The sequence below is a fragment of the Astyanax mexicanus genome, chromosome 19 (assembly GCF_023375975.1).
Source record: "Astyanax mexicanus isolate ESR-SI-001 chromosome 19, AstMex3_surface, whole genome shotgun sequence".
Taxonomy (NCBI): Eukaryota; Metazoa; Chordata; class Actinopteri; order Characiformes; family Acestrorhamphidae; genus Astyanax; species Astyanax mexicanus.
Genome location: NC_064426.1, coordinates 8,067,631 through 8,088,262, shown reverse-complemented (window position 1 = coordinate 8,088,262; position 20,632 = coordinate 8,067,631). Strand labels below are relative to the sequence as shown.

Sequence of the window (20,632 nt, the reverse complement as noted above, 5' to 3'; positions counted from 1 at the left end):
GATAGATGGATAGATAGATAAATAGATAGATTGAAAAATGAGAAGACAGATAGACAGAAAGATATAGAGATGGATAGAAAATGAAAAGATAGATAGATATATAGATAGATAGATGAAAAGGAGAAGATAGATAGAAAAAGAAGATAGATAGATAGAAAAAAGGGAAGACAGACAGACAGACAGATAGTTAAATGAGAAGATAGATTGACAGACAGACAGATAGAAACGGAGAAGATAGATATATAGAAAAAGGAGAAGATAGATAAAAAAGAAGAAGATAGATAGAAAAAGGAGAAGATATATAGATAGATAGAAAATGAGAAGATAGATAGATAGAAAAAGGAGAAGATAGAAAAAGAAGATAGATAGATAGAAAGATAGATAGATAAATGAGAATATAGATTGACAGACAGATAGAGATAGATAGATAGAAAATGAGAAGATAGATAGATAGATAGACAGTTAGAAAAAATGAGAAGACAGATAGAAAGAGAGATAGAGATGGATAGAAAATGAAAAGATAGATAGATAGATAGATATATATAGATAGATAAAAAGGAAAAGAGACAGAATAATAAGAAGAAGATAGATAGATAGATAGAAAGGAGAAGATAGATAGATAGAAAAAGGAGAAGATAGATAGACATACAGACAGATAGAGATAGATAGAAAATGAGAAGATAGATAGAAAAAGAAAAGGAAGATAGACAGAAGACGAAGAAGATAGATAGATAGATAGCTAGATAGATAGTTAGAAAAATGAGAAGACAGATAGAAAGAGAGATAGAGATGGATAAAAATGAAAAGATAGATAGATAGAAATATAGATAGATAGATAAAGAGAAGATAGACAGAATAAGAAGATAGATAGATAGATATATAGAAAGGAGAAGATAGATAGACAGACAGATAGATAGAGTTAGAAAAAGCAGAGAATAGATAGACAGATACACTTATAGATAAAAAGGTCTTTCTGTCTATCTATCTTCTTCTTTTTCTATCTAACTATCCTCTCATTTTCTATCTATGTCTATCTGTCTTTCTGTCTGTCTATATTCTCCTTTTTCTATCTATCTTCTCCAATTTATCTATAGATAGAAAAAGGAGAAGATAGATATATAGAAAAGGGAGAAGATAGATAGAAAAAGAAGGATAGATAGATAGAAAGATAGATAGATAGAAAAAGAGAAGATAGACAGAATAAGAAGACGAAGATAGATAGATTGATATATAGATAGATAGAAAAATGAGAAGATAGGTAGACAGACAGATAGAGAGTTAGAAAAAGCAGAGAATAGATAGACAGATAAATATGTAGATAAAAAGGTCTTTCTGTATATCTATCTTCTTCTTTTTCTATCTTCTCATTTTCTATCTATCTCTATCTGTCTTTCTGTCTGTCTATATTCTCATTTTTCTATCTATCTTCTCCTTTTTATCTATAGATAGAAAAAGGAAAGACAGACAGACAGATAGTTACAGATAGTTAAATGAGAAGATAGATAGATAGAAAAAGGAGAAGATAGATATATAGAAAAATGAGAAGATAGATAGAAAAAGAAGATAGATAGATAGATAGATAGATAGACAGAAAAAGGGGAAGATAGATAGATATATAGATAGATAGAAAAATGAGAAGACAGATTGACAGACAGATAGAGATAGATAGATTGAAAATGAGAAGATAGATGGATAGATAGATAATAGATAGACTGAAAAATGAGAAGACAGATGGACAGAAAGACAGATAGAGATGGATAGAAAATGAAAAGACAGATATATAGATAGATAAAAAGGAGAATATAGATAGAAAAAGAAGAAGATAGATAGATAGACAGATAGAAAAAGGAGAAGACAGACAGACAGAAAGACAGATAGAGATAGATAGAAAATGAAAAGATAGATAGATAGATAGATAGATAGATAGATAGATAGAAAAATGAGAAGATAGATTGACAGACACAGATAGATAGATAGATAGATAGATAGATAGATAGATGAGAAGACAGATAGAAAGAGAGATAGAGATGGATAGACAATGAAAAGATAGATAGATAGGTAGATATATAGATAGATAAAAAGGAAAAGATAGATAGAAAAAGAAGAAGATAGATAGATAGATAAAAGGGAGAAGATAGATAGATAGAAAAAGGAGAAGACAGACAGTTAAATGAGAAGATAGATTGACAGACAGACAGATAGAAAATGAGAAGACAGGTAGATAGAAAAAGGAGAAGATAGATAAAGGAGAAGATAGATAGAAAAAGAAGAAGATAGATAGATATATAGATAGATAGATAGATAGAAAAAGAGAAGATAGACAGACAGACAGATAGAGAGTTAGAAAAAGCAGAGAATAGATAGACAGATACATTTATAGAAAAAAGGTCTTTCTGTCTATCTATCTTCTTCTTTTTCTATCTATCTATCCTCTCATTTTCTATCTATCTCTATCTGTCTTTCTGTCTGTCTATATTCTCCTTTTTCTATCTCCTCCATTTTATCTATAGATAGAAAAAGGAGAAGATAGATATATAGAAAAGGGAGAAGATAGAAAAAGAAGGATAGATAGATAGAAAGATAGATAGATAGAAAAAGAGAAGATAGACAGAATAAGAAGACGAAGATAGATAGATTGATATATAGATAGATAGAAAAATGAGAAGATAGGTAGACAGACAGATAGATAGAGAGTTAGAAAAAGCAGAGAATAGATAGACAGATAAATATATAGATAAAAAGGTCTTTCTGTATATCTATCTTCTTCTTTTTCTATCTATCTCTATCTGTCTTTCTGTCTGTCTATATTCTCATTTTTCTATCTATCTTCTCCTTTTTATCTATAGATAGAAAAAGGAAAGACAGACAGACAGATAGTTACAGATAGTTAAATGAGAAGATAGATAGATAGAAAAAGGAGAAGATAGATATATAGAAAAATGAGAAGATAGATAGAAAAAGAAGATAGATAGATAGATAGATAGATAGATAGATAGACAGAAAAAGGGGAAGATAGATAGATATATAGATAGATAGAAAAATGAGAAGACAGATTGACAGACAGATAGAGATAGATAGATTGAAAATGAGAAGATAGATGGATAGATAGATAATAGATAGACTGAAAAATGAGAAGACAGATGGACAGAAAGACAGATAGAGATGGATAGAAAATGAAAAGACAGATATATAGATAGATAAAAAGGAGAATATAGATAGAAAAAGAAGAAGATAGATAGATAGACAGATAGAAAAAGGAGAAGACAGACAGACAGAAAGACAGATAGAGATAGATAGAAAATGAAAAGATAGATAGATAGATAGATAGATAGATAGATAGATGAGAAGATAGATTGACAGACACAGAGATAGATAGATAGATAGATAGATAGATAGATAGATAGATAGATAGATAGATGAGAAGACAGATAGAAAGAGAGATAGAGATGGATAGACAATGAAAAGATAGATAGATAGGTAGATATATAGATAGATAAAAAGGAAAAGATAGATAGAAAAAGAAGAAGATAGATAGATAGATAAAAGGGAGAAGATAGATAGATAGAAAAAGGAGAAGACAGACAGTTAAATGAGAAGATAGATTGACAGACAGACAGATAGAAAATGAGAAGACAGGTAGATAGAAAAAGGAGAAGATAGATAAAGGAGAAGATAGATAGAAAAAGAAGAAGATAGATAGATATATAGATAGATAGATAGATAGATAGATAGATAGAAAAAGAGAAGATAGACAGACAGACAGATAGAGAGTTAGAAAAAGCAGAGAATAGATAGACAGATACATTTATAGAAAAAAGGTCTTTCTGTCTATCTATCTTCTTCTTTTTCTATCTATCTATCCTCTCATTTTCTATCTATCTCTATCTGTCTTTCTGTCTGTCTATATTCTCCTTTTTCTATCTCCTCCATTTTATCTATAGATAGAAAAAGGAGAAGATAGATATATAGAAAAGGGAGAAGATATATAGAAAAAGAAGGATAGATAGATAGAAAGATAGATAGATAGAAAAAGAGAAGATAGACAGAATAAGAAGACGAAGATAGATAGATATATAGATAGATAGAAAAATGAGACGATAGCTGGACAGACAGATAGAGAGTTAGAAAAAGCAGAGAATAGATAGACAGATAAATATATAGATAAAAAGGTCTTTCTGTCTATCTATCTTCTTTTTCTATCCATCTCTATCTGTCTTTCTGTCTGTCTATATTCTCATTTTTCTATCTATCTTCTCCTTTTTATCTATAGATAGAAAAAGGAAAGACAGACAGACAGACAGATAGTTACAGATAGTTAAATGAGAAGATAGATAGACAGACAGATAGAAAATGAGAAGATAGATAGATAGATAGATAGATAGATAGATAGATAGATAGATAGAAAAATGAGAAGATAGATTGGCAGAAAGATAGAGATAGATAGAAAGAAAATGAGAAGATAGATAGATGGATAGATAGATAAATAGATAGATAGATAGGAAAATGAGAAGACAGATAGACAGAAAGAGATGGATAGAAAATGAAAAGATAGATAGATAGATAGATAGATAGATAGATAAAAAGGAGAATTTAGATAGAAAAAGAAGATAGATAGATGGATAAAAAGGAGAAGATAGATATATAGAAAAAGGAGAAGACAGACAGACAGACAGATAGTTAAATGAGAGGATAGATAGACAGACAGATAGAAAATGAGAAGATAGATAGAAAAAGAAGATAGATAGATAAAAATGAGAAGATAGATAGAAAAAGGAGAATATAGACAGACAGAAAGACAGATAGAGATAGATATAAAATGAAAAGATAGATATATAGAAAGATAGATATAAAAAGAAGATAGATAGATATATAAAAAGGAGAAGCTAGATAGATAGAAAAAGAAGAAGATAGATAGATAAAAATGAGAAGATAGACAGACAGATAGAAAAATGAGAAGATAGATAGAGAGATAGAGATGGATAGAAAATGAAAAGATAGATAGATAGATAGATAGATAGATAGATAGATAGATAAAAAGAAAAAGATAGAGAGAATAATAATAAGAAGATAGATAGATATATAGATAGATAAAAAGGAGAAGATAGATAGAAAGAAAAAGGAGAAGATAGATAGATAGATAGATAGAGACAGACGGATAGAAAATGAGAACATAGATAGATAGAAAAAGGAGAAGATAGAAAAAGAAGATAGATAGATAAATGAGAAGATAGATTGACAGACAGATAGAGATAGATAGATAGAAAATGAGAAGATAGATAGATAGATAGATAGACAGTTAGAAAAAATGAGAAGACAGATAGAAAGAGAGATAGAGATGGATAGAAAATGAAAAGATAGATAGATAGATAGATATATATAGATAGATAAAAAGGAAAAGAGACAGAATAATAAGAAGAAGATAGATAGATAGATAGATAGATAGATAGAAAGGAGAAGATAGATAGATAGAAAAAGGAGAAGATAGATAGACATACAGACAGATAGAGATAGATAGAAAATGAGAAGATAGATAGAAAAAGAAAAGGAAGATAGACAGAAGACAAAGAAGATAGATAGATAGATAGCTAGATAGATAGTTAGAAAAATGAGAAGACAGATAGAAAGAGAGATAGAGATGGATAAAAAATGAAAAGATAGATAGATAGAAATATAGATAGATAGATAGAAAAAGAGAAGATAGACAGAATAAGAAGATAGATAGATAGATATATAGAAAGGAGAAGATAGATAGACAGACAGATAGATAGAGTTAGAAAAAGCAGAGAATAGATAGACAGATACACTTATAGATAAAAAGGTCTTTCTGTCTATCTATCTTCTTCTTTTTCTATCTATCTATCCTCTCATTTTCTATCTATGTCTATCTGTCTTTCTGTCTGTCTATATTCTCCTTTTTCTATCTATCTTCTCCAATTTATCTATAGATAGAAAAAGGAGAAGATAGATATATAGAAAAGGGAGAAGATAGATAGAAAAAGAAGGATAGATAGATAGAAAGATAGATAGATAGAAAAAGAGAAGATAGACAGAATAAGAAGACGAAGATAGATAGATTGATATATAGATAGATAGAAAAATGAGAAGATAGGTAGACAGACAGATAGATAGAGAGTTAGAAAAAGCAGAGAATAGATAGACAGATAAATATGTAGATAAAAAGGTCTTTCTGTATATCTATCTTCTTCTTTTTCTATCTTCTCATTTTCTATCTATCTCTATCTGTCTTTCTGTCTGTCTATATTCTCATTTTTCTATCTATCTTCTCCTTTTTATCTATAGATAGAAAAAGGAAAGACAGACAGACAGATAGTTACAGATAGTTAAATGAGAAGATAGATAGATAGAAAAAGGAGAAGATAGATATATAGAAAAATGAGAAGATAGATAGAAAAAGAAGATAGATAGATAGATAGATAGATAGATAGATAGATAGATAGATAGACAGAAAAAGGGGAAGATAGATAGATATATAGATAGATAGAAAAATGAGAAGACAGATTGACAGACAGATAGAGATAGATAGATTGAAAATGAGAAGATAGATGGATAGATAGATAATAGATAGACTGAAAAATGAGAAGACAGATAGACAGAAAGACAGATAGAGATGGATAGAAAATGAAAAGACAGATATATAGATAGATAAAAAGGAGAATATAGATAGAAAAAGAAGAAGATAGATAGATAGACAGATAGAAAAAGGAGAAGACAGACAGACAGAAAGACAGATAGAGATAGATAGAAAATGAAAAGATAGATAGATAGATAGATAGATAGAAAAATGAGAAGATAGATTGACAGACACAGAGATAGATAGATAGATAGATAGATGAGAAGACAGATAGAAAGAGAGATAGAGATGGATAGACAATGAAAAGATAGATAGATAGGTAGATATATAGATAGATAAAAAGGAAAAGATAGATAGAAAAAGAAGAAGATAGATAGATAGATAAAAGGGAGAAGATAGATAGATAGAAAAAGGAGAAGACAGACAGTTAAATGAGAAGATAGATTGACAGACAGACAGATAGAAAATGAGAAGACAGGTAGATAGAAAAAGGAGAAGATAGATAAAGGAGAAGATAGATAGAAAAAGAAGAAGATAGATAGATATATAGATAGATAGAAAAAGAGAAGATAGACAGACAGACAGATAGAGAGTTAGAAAAAGCAGAGAATAGATAGACAGATACATTTATAGAAAAAAGGTCTTTCTGTCTATCTATCTTCTTCTTTTTCTATCTATCTATCCTCTCATTTTCTATCTATCTCTATCTGTCTTTCTGTCTGTCTATATTCTCCTTTTTCTATCTCCTCCATTTTATCTATAGATAGAAAAAGGAGAAGATAGATATATAGAAAAGGGAGAAGATAGATAGAAAAAGAAGGATAGATAGATAGAAAGATAGATAGATAGATAGAAAAAGAGAAGATAGACAGAATAAGAAGACGAAGATAGATAGATATATAGATAGATAGAAAAATGAGACGATAGCTGGACAGACAGATAGAGAGTTAGAAAAAGCAGAGAATAGATAGACAGATAAATATATAGATAAAAAGGTCTTTCTGTCTATCTATCTTCTTTTTCTATCCATCTCTATCTGTCTTTCTGTCTGTCTATATTCTCATTTTTCTATCTATCTTCTCCTTTTTATCTATAGGTAGAAAAAGGAAAGACAGACAGACAGATAGTTACAGATAGTTAAATGAGAAGATAGATAGACAGACAGATAGAAAATGAGAAGATAGATAGATAGATAGATAGATAGATAGATAGATAGATAGATAGAAAAATGAGAAGATAGATTGGCAGAAAGATAGAGATAGATAGAAAGAAAATGAGAAGATAGATAGATGGATAGATAGATAAATAGATAGATAGATAGATAGATAGATAAAAAGGAGAATTTAGATAGAAAAAGAAGATAGATAGATGGATAAAAAGGAGAAGATAGATATATAGAAAAAGGAGAAGACAGACAGACAGACAGATAGTTAAATGAGAGGATAGATAGACAGACAGATAGAAAATGAGAAGATAGATAGAAAAAGAAGATAGATAGATAAAAATGAGAAGATAGATAGAAAAAGGAGAATATAGACAGACAGACAGACCAATTATTATTATATAATTATAATTATTGATAAATAGTATAATTATTATTATAATAATCATAATCATTATTTTTGTTATAAATGTTAGTATGTCTTATGTATGTTCATATATCATTGAAAAAAGGAAAAGATAGATAGATAGAAAAAGGAGAAGACAGAGACAGATAGATAGATAGAAATATGAGAAGATAGACAGACAGACAGATAGATTATTATTATATAATTATAATTATTGATAAAAACTATAATTATTATTATAATAATCATAATAATTATTTTTGTTATAAATGTTATGTCTGTCTGTTATGTATATTCATATATCATTGTTGTTGGTAATTGTTATAATGCTTTGGCAACAATGTAATTTACAGTCATGCTACTAAAGCTATATTGAATTGAATATAGACAGATAGATGGATAGATAGAAAAATGAGAAGATAGACAGACAGACAGACAGAGAGAGATAGAAAATGAGAAAATAGATAGAAAAAAGAGAAGATAGATAGATAGAAAAAGGAGAAGACAGACAAATAGATTATTTTATATAATTATTGATAAATAGTATAATTATTATTATAATAATCATAATAATTATTTTTGTTATAAATGTAATTTACCTATATATCATCCCCTTTTCTATCTATCTATCTACCTATGTCATCCCCTTTTCTATCTATCTACCTATATGTCATCCCCTTTTCTATTTATCTACCTATATATCATCCCCTTTTCTATCTACCTATATAGCATTCCCCTTTCTATCTATCTACCTATATATCATCCCCATTTCTATCTATCTACTTATATATCATCCCCTTTTCTATCTATCTACCTATATAGCATTCCCCTTTCTATCTATCTACCTATATATCATCCCCTTTTATATCCATCTACCTATATATCATCCCCATTTCTATCTATCTACCTATATATCATCCCCCTTTCTATGTATAAATCCACCCTCATTCTATTTATCCTCTCCATTTTTGTTATTTCTTTTTACCCTACAAGGAAAGCAGGAGAGTAGGGTAGAGGCTGTGCTCCTCCAGAGTCTCAGACAGCGCTGTAGCCGTCGTCTCTGCAGGGAAACATCAATACAGAATAAAGTAAGACATGGTGTAAAACCCTCCGATATAAACATCCCATACACATGCAATAGAACAGAAAAGAGTGAACTGGTTTTGTTTGATGCTTTAGGAAAAACTAAACTGACCTGTGTTTTTGGAGCCGTTTCTGTGCTCTCCACCACGACCTCCACGCTGCTCTCCAGATCCCCCTCAGCCTATAAGAGACAGATTTAAAAAAATAAAGGTGTTTACCAAAGAACTGTAGACCTTCAACTATATGAAGACAGAATGGAAAAAAACACCTTACTAATAATTTCACTGCAGAAATGAGTTATATATATTTAACAAATACTTTTAAGAAACTATAAGTGAAACAGTTTAAAATGGTGTTTAAAATTTTCCTAAGAATTGCTGTTTAGTTATACCACTAAATAAAAAGTATTTTTACTAAATGAGATACAGTAATGGGTCATACATGGAAGATATCTAAACAATCTGATACTGCAGGTACTTCTTCTATAGCTGACAGTAGAATGTATTCCCAACTCTTACCTGTGCAACTGGCACTGGCTCAGACTCAGGCTCGGTGCTGTTGGTGTCCAGCCTGTGAGAGGGATCCGCCTCCGCAACCAGAACCAGGACATCGACACATGACCTGAAATGAGAAAAAAAAAAAACAGAGGTCTTACTGTTGGTGGTGAGGTGTTTAAGAGATTATTTGAGTGCTGATGGTGGGTGATAGTGCAGTGTCTTACTGGCTGAATGTCTCCGGGTGGTGGGTGGTGGTGAGGGACTCGATCGGGGCTTCCTCACACTGTCCAAGAACAGATGAGAAAAGATCATTTCTTATGAGTCCAAAGGTGGGGAAATTGACAGTATTACAGTAGCATAGTGATAGCAAGACACACAGAAGCAGAAAGCTGGATACTTTAAGTGTATATATAGTGTGAATGTGCGTGTAAGGGAATACTGTATGTGTGTGTCCTAAAAACTTTAAATCTTCAATCATTGGAAGATGGTAAAGAGGTAGAGAGGATACAGAATAAACCGCAAACTCTTACCTGTGCAACTGGACCAGCAGTGTTCAGCCTGTTCAAGGGTTCTGCCTCCGCAACCGCCACCAGAGCCTCACAGCCATCCCTGAAAGAGGGAATGGGAGGTGTCGGGGTGGTAAATTAGAATCAGAAAAAAGCAATGAGAGGTTTCAGGGTGGTAGAGGGACAGGTAAGAAGGCTGTGATACCTTTCAGGTGTGGTTGAAGGCAATGGGTGGGAGGTGGGAAGGAGTCCCTCCAGCTGACCTTCTGTGCACTGTTAAAAAGCCAATTTAAGTCCAATTTAATAAAGATTCAGTGAAAGCAGAGCTGTAGGTATTATTGATGCTGCTAAAATAGAGATGTGTGACAATGATACTTGACTACACTTTAACTGTTCATTGTGCTTTTCTTACCTTCTTAATTTGGGCCCTCCGCTTCATCTGAGGCTCCTCACAGGTGGCTGGATCTTCACCCTGCCACTGCAGACAATCTTATGTCAGCTCATCACTGCCTCAATCCTCTTTTTATTAGCATCTCTCATTGTGATCAAACAAAGGGTCATCAAAAACATATGTATGTATTTTTGAGACTAATTTCCTTATCTAACCTTCCCTTTAAGTCTAAAACCAAAAAGAACCAAGAAAATACACAACAGAAATACGTGTTAAATCATTTCACTAGCTTCTTTACAATGTATGTTGGCTATCTAACCCTAACTTAGCTAACCTAGGTTAAGGCACAGTGGATACTCAAGAGACATCTCTTCAGAAATTAGCGTTGACTCTAAAAACCGAACTGAAAGGGTTACAGTAAGGTATACTGGGGGTGATAGTTAGTTAGTTAATTAGTTAGTTAGTTAGTTAATTAGTTAGTTAGCTAGTCATTAGCTGCAGGTGTAACAGTTAGTGATAGAGACTCACCGCAGACACAGGACGAGTCCTGAAGCAAAAATTTCCTGACTGCGCCTGAAAAACAAAGCCCTGCTTTAAACTCCTGAACTAATCCAGCTCTGGGTTTATTTCTGAGTGTTACTGAGGGTGAATTTGGTGTAAAATGTGAGAAGTTTCAAATTTACTCACCACTATTGGAAGAGGTCTGCTCCTCCACCGGGGATCCATACCTGACCGGTATGGGGGTGAGCTCCCTCAGCGGCTACAGTAAGCTGAAATACAAAAAAAACAAAATACAATTAATTAATGACAAAACAGTACAGATAATACAATTATATATAATTATATACAGTAATTAAAAGATAATAAAACAGTAAATTTAAAACAGTAAACTGGTGTTGAAAAGTTGTAGACGGTCTGTCGAAAGAAACGCTGCTGCTGCTGCTGCCGATCTCCGAAGAGTTCGAATAAAAACAAATCGGCGCTGCGCTGAATGACGCAGCGGGCGTGGAAGGGGGGGGGGGGGGGGGGGGAAGGGGGGGTATATATATTTATTTGCACCATATTATTATTATTATTATTATTATTATTATTTTATAATGTTATTTTATTATTGATAGTTTATTTCCGATTATTACAATACTAATTATGGTAATGATATAAATTATTTATTATTATATAGAACGTTTAAATGAGAAAAACAATAACAAAGCTACTGCGCATGTCTGTTCCTTCACGCTTCCGGCGCTATTTTCAAGTATACAGCTGTCAAAATGAGAGCGCATATTTGTGAGCGGACACTGTTACTGCATGGCAGGTTAGCAGTGTAAAAAACGAAAGCAGGCGTGTTTACTATGGAGGACCAAAAATGACATATAAAACGAAGTATAAATAAATAAATGTTGACATAAATAAATGCACATATAAATGAATAAATATATAAATAAGAAATGTATTTATTAATTAATTTATTTACCTATACAATTATTTGTGCATGTATTTATTTATTTATTTATTTATTCATTCATTTATATGTGCATTTATTTATATATTTATTAATTTCAACATTAATTTATTTATTAATTTATGTATTTATATATGTATACATTTATATGTGTATTTATTTATACTTATGTAATTTTTGGTCCTTCATAGTTTACTTGTTTAAAGAACAATTTTACCTGATTTTCAATGTTTGTGACTCTCAGATTAGGTGAAGTTTGCATTCATGTTAAATTAAAAAGTTACGTCCACTGTTTTGAACTCTGTTTACCGCTAAACGGAAGTGTCATAGGAACAGCTACGTCACTTCGTACGCTCATGAATATTCCTCTGAAACGGTCTATAAAAAATAAATAGTTTTAGACTGCATTTTACAACTGCAGTTCTCAAACATTTTAGTTGGAGACCATCTTTTGCATGATAAGTTCCACTGGAGCCTACCCAGGTTACAAACCAAAATATGCACACTTTAGGTTAAGTTTAAGTTTGTTTTGTGGGTTTTTATGTAAGCATGTACCACTTTTAAATATATGGCAAAATCAGGTAATGATAAAAAGAGACTGATAATTATTCATAGAGAAGATACTTTAATGTTTTTCATTATTATTATTATTATTATTATTATTATTATTATTATTATTATTATTATTATTATTATTATTATTATTTTGCAGCACACTGTGAGGCAAAAGCAAAGCTACATGTGGCTATGTAGAAGAATCTACAGTATACAACATATTCTGGTTTGTTTAACACTTTTTGTTTCTAAACACAAACATTCTGAGTTCCTGTATAGCTTTAATGTCTTCAATATTAAATTTACAATGTAAGAAATTTACAAGAAAGAAAACACAAAACAAGAAAACCTCTGTTTTATTGCGCTAAAATGCTAATAGCTAGCTAATGACAACGTTAGCAAGAGTTAGGATATGGCCCTAAAATGATACTAATTGGTCCTAACTCAGTGTTTACTAAAAGAACCTCAAACTACATCTTTCTTTGTTTTTACTAGTCACAATAATTGTAGATTACAATGTTTTATACTAGTAATATTTAATAATAGATGCATGAAGCAGTTCCCAGCTATTTTTATTCCTTCATTTTCCTCCATTATTTCCTTTATATATGATGATAATAAAGTTTTACATTTTGTAAAAGTTGCTAATACCGCAATACAAAATAATAACAATAGTTTTACAGCAATCTGTTGGACTGAAACGCAATTAACTGCTTTATTTGTGTGTGTTGTTTTTTAAATAATGTTCTATTTTTTTATTTTTTTTCTAATATGGTTCCAGATGTAAGAAGTAACTAGTTAGTATTAGTAACTAGTACACAATTAAAATGAAAGTGATGGAAGTGCAGTGGCAGCAGCAAGCATTAATACAAACAAAACAATATAACACATTATTTTATTTATATGTAATGGACAAAAAACGAGGTAATTAAACAGGTAAGTAAATAAATTAATAAAGGGAAAAAACTGCATGAGAACCTGTGTTAACATATGTTAACAACTGGCATAGCAATGCTAAGCTACATCACTTCTTCTTCTAGTACAAAACAGGTGAGTAGCAATGTGTAACAGTTGTTAAACAGCCTGAATCTATGTTTAGTAATTTAGTCTTCTATTTTGTTAGGCTAAAATAACAGGTAGCTAATGACAGCATTAGCGAGGGATAGCATACGACTTTAAAATTACACTATAGTTTTAACCTCACTAGAACCTCAACCACACTGCACTACTATTACTGTCCCCCTTCTAAACATACAGGGAAATACCAGCATTAAAAATAATAATAATTTATTTATTCATGAGTAATCACAAAATATTGTGTTGATGAATACACTTCGTTTTATAGTGAATAACACCATTAATGTAAATATCATTTATTTGTTTCAATATAACAGATTATTTTATTTATATTTAAAAACCCATTATTAAAAGATTAAGACAATCTGGTAGGCTACAAACGTGCACTGTTTGGTTTTTGCCCTGGTGATTTTAATGTTTTTTTTTTTAGTTTCAAGTAACTAAAAAATGCTTTAAATATAATTATTACCCTTTGATAAGTGCAGGCTAATAGAATATAAGACCTTTATAAACACGTTTTTGAACAATGCAAAAAAAATTATTATGATGTTGTGTATGTGGAGGACTGGACAATTATGCACTCATAAAATTATATCAAGAATTCTGAATTCTTAAAAAAGGCATACAATTTGGTTTTGAAAAAGAACATTTAACTATTATCAGAAATAATTGTATCAGATTTTTATTATGAACACATCTACATTAAAACAATATATAAATGATATCAACCTATTTGATACTCCCAATTTTTGCACATCTATTTAAAACATTCTTGTGTAAATACACAGTTTAATTTTTCTAAAACACAAACATACAGGTATTCTCTATTTATAAAATAAATCAGAATACATTTTACCTTATTATTAATACAGTACTTATTTTTTTTATACAGTACTTTTTATACAGAATTCTTTTTACAGTATACAGTACAGTTGAATAGGTAAACACAGCTGTGAGGTCAGTGGGATTTGAGCTCTTATCGCGGGTTTTCGCTGCTGACAGCGCGCAGTCTGAGAAAGCTCTGAAACAGCAGCTTCATTCCCGGTTTGAGCGTCAAAAGAGGCGCGCGCGTCCCGCAGACAGGCGGCAGATGGGGATTTAGTTTAGCAGAGACTCGAGCTGCCATGTGAGCAGATTAAACGAAAGCACGCCCTGCACGCGCTGCATTCAGTCGCTAGATGGCAGCGCGTGCCTCCAGAATAGAGCAGTACCACTGGTGCAGTGTTCACTGCAGAGCCTGCATACCATCAACTGAGAATGAGCTGCTGAACAGAGAGAGAAATCACACATATCACATGATCTGTGTATTACAGGGCTGTTACTAGGTGTCTGAACTTTAATTTATTTAATTTTATTACCAGAAATGAATAGATCACTGCATAATTATAGATCACTGCATAATTATACAACACTGCTTTCAGCTGTGTTGATGTTAAATGTGCCATATACTGTATTTACTAAGTATTTTGAGCATGTGACTTTGTGAAAAATGCTCAGTTACATGTCTGTAAAATGGAGAACCCATAACCAGCTTTATTTTAATCCAGCTTTATAGTCCTATAGTCCAGACCAGAGGCCACACCAAGGTTCATGTGTTTCTTACATTGTATATATTTGTTCTGTTTAGTTTTGGTTTCATTTAGTACTATTACAAACTGTACAGCAGGCAAGACTTTCATTGTTTGTTACTTTTACCACACACAAATTCAGAGGTGTAATGAGTTTTGATGGGAGCCATGATGCTCCTGAATGCATCCCATCACACTAAAAACAAATTGGCTGACTCACAGACTCTTTGCAGAGAACAGGCCAATCAGAACCCTTTCTGTTTTGCATGCACTTCATGAATATTCACACGAGGGGAGCGCCTTTCTCTCCCTCTCCCTCTCTTTCCCACACGTGATTGGGCAAAAAAGTCTGTTTCGCCTGCATGCACATTTGTTGCTTGTTCTAGATTCCGGGAGATTTTATCTGACTTGCAGGCATCAGGGAGCTGTTTTTGATACGAGGTACACTCCCGCGACTTTCAGGAGACTTGGGAAGCCTATATGTCTGTGAAATGTAGAACCCATAACCCTAGGCTCCTGGATTTTAATCACCTGAATTATAGTTTTATAGTCTACACCAGAGGCCACGCCAAGGTTTATGTGTTTCTTACATGTGTTTTGGTTTCACACTGCAGTTTTGTGAGCAGACTAAAGAACTTTACTACGTCCTGTCGTCATCATTAGCTATGTGGGTGGAGTCTCTCTATACTTCATATTAATTGGTTTGTGGAAAGTAAGTTATGTTAGAGTTTGGCGGGTTGCTTTGCCAGGTGACAAATTCAAGCTCTCTATTAAAATTAGTTTTCCTCTGGTTTGTTTAAATACTGACTCAACTTTCTGTAATTGCTCGAAAGTCTGAACCAGCTAGAAAAGCACCATGATTTAGTAGGTCTGGACCGAGACCACCTGTTCTGGTGGGACCAAACACCATAGTTTAAAGCCCCTTTCATATCTGCTGCTTTTGTTTGAACCCATCTAAAAAGTCCAAAAGTCCAGATCAAGCAAGGCCGGTGTGAAAGTCCCTTAAAGTAATACACTCATTGATAAATAAGTAACACCATTGGAATTTAATTATTTTTTTTATGTTTTGATTAGGGGTGTAAATCACAAGATTCATTACGATACGAAACGATTATTTTAGTCAACGATACGATAATGCACGATATCTCAAATTATGTCACGATACGATACGATACGATATGGAACGATACAATTCGACTTGCTGAGGGCTCCTGCATTGTGTAACTCTTAACTCAAACATGTGCTCGGCAAACAGCAGCGGAGAGTAACGGAGAATAGGGGAGAACAACACAGAGCGGAACAATGCAATGTTTAAACCTCTTACTGCAGATCCAATTTTATGCTCATTTTCATGCGATCATGCACTACTACGATATAAAAATGAATATCTTAAGTTTTACATATAGCACAATGACCATTCAGGGCTTAAATTGAAGTAGACAGTTGGGGCAAAACAATAATTCACTTCAAGACTTTAATTTCCATTATTTTGGTTCCATTTGAGAACATCAAATGCAGAAGAAAATGTAAAAAATAAAAAATGCACCTGTTATATTTGGAGTTTACAATGTGTGTATGGATGTTGGTGAGGAATAGTCATTCATTCTCTACATTTCCTGATTCAGTAGTCGTAATTTATATCACAAAGCAAAGTTACACTGCATTATATTAGGTGTCCACCAGGCGTCTTCAAAGTGTTCAAAATCTCTCCAGGAGAAGCCTTCTGGAGAAAGCCTGTGACCTGATTAGATTGGACACCCAAGTGATCCAGCGCTCACGCCATTGGTTCAAAAGACGATCACTCAAGAAAAGTAGTTTTTTTTGTGGACCAATAAAAACCACACAATCTAGAAAAAGACAGCCTTAGCTTTGGATTCACGTACAACTTTAAGTAAAAACATTACATGTGTGGTCGCTAGGAGCTTGAGAATATGATGTTGCGGCTGCGCTTAAACTAAAGCAAGCAAGGAGAAGTGAGCAGGCGAATAAAGGACTTTATGGATATTTTATCTGCGGTTCAGTGCTGTATTGTGGATGCTGTGATAGTAAGTGAATTTTCTATAATATAATCTGATGTTATTTTATATACTAATAATATTTTATAAGGCTATTTTGTTGGGGAGGCGTGTTCCTCATGTAAACAATGTAAAAAAAACAGTCTGTTTTCAGTTGGAGATTTCTGGCGACTGGTTTCATGTAGATGGCTGTAAATTTGCATGCAGGTAGTTAAAGTAGTACTAAAGAATATGAGCTGGTAAATTGTTCGCTCTGTTTAGAATATTTGACGCTTTAAAGCATTCTACTTTACATAGTCAGAACGGCCCGCCGGCGACCCGCAAGACGGCGCTTTTGCAGTAACCGGTTAAACGCAAGTGAAAAACACATGCATCGATGTTTTTACGTCAAATCGATGCATCGTATCGTTCATAGTTGTATCGATGCATCGATACAGATCGATGTATTGTTACAGCACTAGTATTGATGTAATGATGATGTTCTGAATGTAAATGTGTAACGTTACATATAGTGATTATATACTCCTCTGAACAAAAAATGAGCTAGCGCGGTTAGCTGCTAATGCTGCTCCAGCAGTGCTAGTCAGGGTTAGCAGCAGGCTACAGGCCAATAATACTCACCTCTGAACGGCTAAAGAGCTAGCGTCTAGCACAGTTAGCAGGTAATGCTAATCCTGCTCCAGCAGTGCTAGCTGCGGTTAGCAGCAGGCTACAGGCCAATAATACTCACTTCTAAATAGGGAAATAGCGGTTAGCAGCTAATGCTAATGCTACTTCCAGCCTCAGTGCTGGAGAACTAAACTGAAACTCCTGTATAATGCTGTACTTCAGTGGAGTGGCTTTACTGCTCCTTAATACCAGACTGGTAAAATTCATACATAAGGCACACTAGATTTAAAGTCACACTGACAATTTTTGGAAAAAATTAAAGGATTTTAGTCAAAGGCCACTTAAGCTTTAAACTGGAGTTTTATTTGTTAATCATCATGGCATGTATATTCTGTAGTGTCACACTATATCATTTAGCCTCATGTTTCTGCCGTAATTCACAATTTGTATATAATTGTTGTCATTATGCAAACCACTTGAAATCCTGGCTTCTAGCTTAGCCGTTGGTATGCGATAATTAGAGATGTGGTATTCAGCATCATAGCAGCAATGTTAGCTTATCTGACTTCTTTTGAATCCTTTTTTACATCTAGAAGTATCCTTCACTTAACAGTTTAATCTTACGTTAGAAGCTACATAGAGACTACTGTAGATTTAATTGAGCAGCTTTACAACAGATGTAACACTGGTAGCATTTGTTAATTATGATACTGTCCCTGTAGATTGATCTAAGGTGTGTCAGATTTTCTGTGCTTCATAGAAATGCAACCAAATCTTTAATATAAAGCCATTCCCTGTTACTGCATGAATAGACATTGATGAAGTCAGACTGGCTCCCACACAATCACCCAAAAACAGAAGTCCATTTAAATCAGCAGCCCAGCCCGAATGAGGACAGCCACTTCCGTAGACTGACTCAAACAAAGAAACGCAATTAGGTCTGATAATAAAACATTAGGGGTAATTTAATGGCTGGCTTAGAGGGCCCGTACACTGTCCTGTACTCAGACAATCTTACTGAAAGAGCCAATGAAACAACTTCCATTGGTTTGAGATTGTACACTTAATGAAAAAAAAAACACTTATTTTATGGTCCACATTATAAGTTCCACCTACCCTATATATGCACTATACAGATATAAAGTTACACCATGAATAGATCATCATAAAAAACTCATGAATATGATACCAAAAAGTAAATGTTCACCAACTTTTTAGTTAAAATTTTACAATAAGGACAACAAAACTTCCAAACAAACAAAAAATAGGTAAACAGCCTGGCAAAAAAATAAATCAGTAGGATGTACCCTGAGGGCTAAAAATCCACAAAAAACAGAGAAATCCACCACCAATAGTACAACACTCAGACATTCACCAATAGCACGATAAAGCACAGCTCAAGTGTGTGGCACTGATAAATAATTTAAGTAGAGCATGTTCATTTTCTTGCAGTGGAGGCTGATGATCAGAACCTCTTTATTGTATACTCTGAAAACAAGAACCTAAATAACAGCACACTGTTTGAAACAGTGTGAATTGTTTGCAATAGCCTCAAGCAACAGGCAAAAAAGTAATAGTCTGAATTCTTTGGAATAGGTTTAATGTCATAGCTAAATTTGGAATTGTGGGAATGTGTTTTTACATTGAAATAGTTTGGAATGGGTTTAAAGTGATGGTCAGAATGTTTTGGAATAGGGTTAAAGCGATAGTTTTATTTATTTGGAATTGGTTTAACGTGATAGTTGGGATTTGAAATAGTTGAAAATGGGATTACAGTGATAATTGAAATAGTTTGGAATGGTTTTAAAGTGATAGTTGGAATTGTTCTGAACAGGTCTAAAGTTATATGTAAAATGGGAATGGTTTGGTATGGACTTAAAGCAATACATGAAATTGGAATTATTTGGGAATAAATAAAGAAATTTTAGGAACGAGCTCAAGTGATATGTGGGTTTGGAAGTCTTTAGAATGCACTTATAGCAAAATAGGAATTGTTTGGAATAGGCTTAACATGACAGTTGAAACTGGAATTGAAACAGTTATAAATGTGCTTAATGAGATAACTACAATTGAAACAATTTGGGATTATTGAAGCAATAGTTGGGATTTAAATTCTTTGGAATGCGCTTAAAGTGATAGTTGGAATTGTTTGGAATGGGCTTAAAGTGATAACTGCAAGTGAAAAAGTTTGGGATGGATTTAAAGCAATACGTCGGATTAGAATTTTTTAGACTGATAAAACTCATTTAATAAAAAACTTGATTACCAAAAAATAATGCTGTTAGTTCAGAATGGGCTTAAAGTGATAAACTGACACAAAATATTTCTAAATGCTATAAGAACATATTTGTAAGATCAGTTTTGGGTTAAGAACAGTATGTATGTTATATATAACAATGCAGGGAATAGCATTTGTAATTGGTGGGCTATCAGCTTCCATTACTTGTTAGCTGCATTAAACTCATAGCTCATGGTGCAGATCATAGAGATACCGAGTGTTTTGACTGATCGACTGCGTTTGGGATGGGGTGGGGTTGTGTGTAGTGGTGTAGGGTGTGGTTGGGGAGGGTTGGGTGGTGTGGGGTGGAGTAATGGGGGGTGTGGTGTAGACGAATGGTTAATCTGTATCTTTAAGGCTGGATCCGGGGAGGACGTGTGAGTGTTTACTGAAGCTGCAGCCTCCAGACTCCTCCACTCACGACTTCGTAC

The 20,632-nt window shown here is 32.8% G+C and overlaps 1 protein-coding gene across 1 annotated transcript; it reads right to left on the bottom strand.

Annotated features, from left to right (window-relative positions):
* Positions 1-8,779: 8,779 nt before the first annotated feature.
* Positions 8,780-11,521, bottom strand: LOC111194143 (uncharacterized). The gene is made up of 9 exons (XM_049468088.1): positions 11,325-11,521; positions 11,166-11,210; positions 10,659-10,724; positions 10,452-10,519; positions 10,271-10,349; positions 9,965-10,023; positions 9,762-9,864; positions 9,356-9,424; positions 8,780-9,220 (listed from the first exon to the last, which is right to left on the bottom strand). The coding sequence occupies exons 1-9, from the start codon at positions 11,361-11,363 to the stop codon at positions 9,110-9,112; spliced, it is 639 nt and encodes a 212-aa protein (XP_049324045.1). The 5' UTR covers positions 11,364-11,521; the 3' UTR covers positions 8,780-9,109.
* Positions 11,522-20,632: the final 9,111 nt, after the last annotated feature.

Excerpts from the sequence above, each read along its gene's own strand:
- LOC111194143 (XM_049468088.1), bottom strand. The coding sequence starts at position 11,363 with ATGGATCCCCGGTGGAGGAGCAGACCTCTTCCAATAGTG. Across the intron at positions 11,211-11,324 it reads GCAGACCTCTTCCAATAGTG|GCGCAGTCAGGAAATTTTTG; the intron begins GTGAGTAAATTT and ends TTTGTTTTTCAG. Across the intron at positions 10,725-11,165 it reads GGACTCGTCCTGTGTCTGCG|TGGCAGGGTGAAGATCCAGC; the intron begins GTGAGTCTCTAT and ends GATTGTCTGCAG.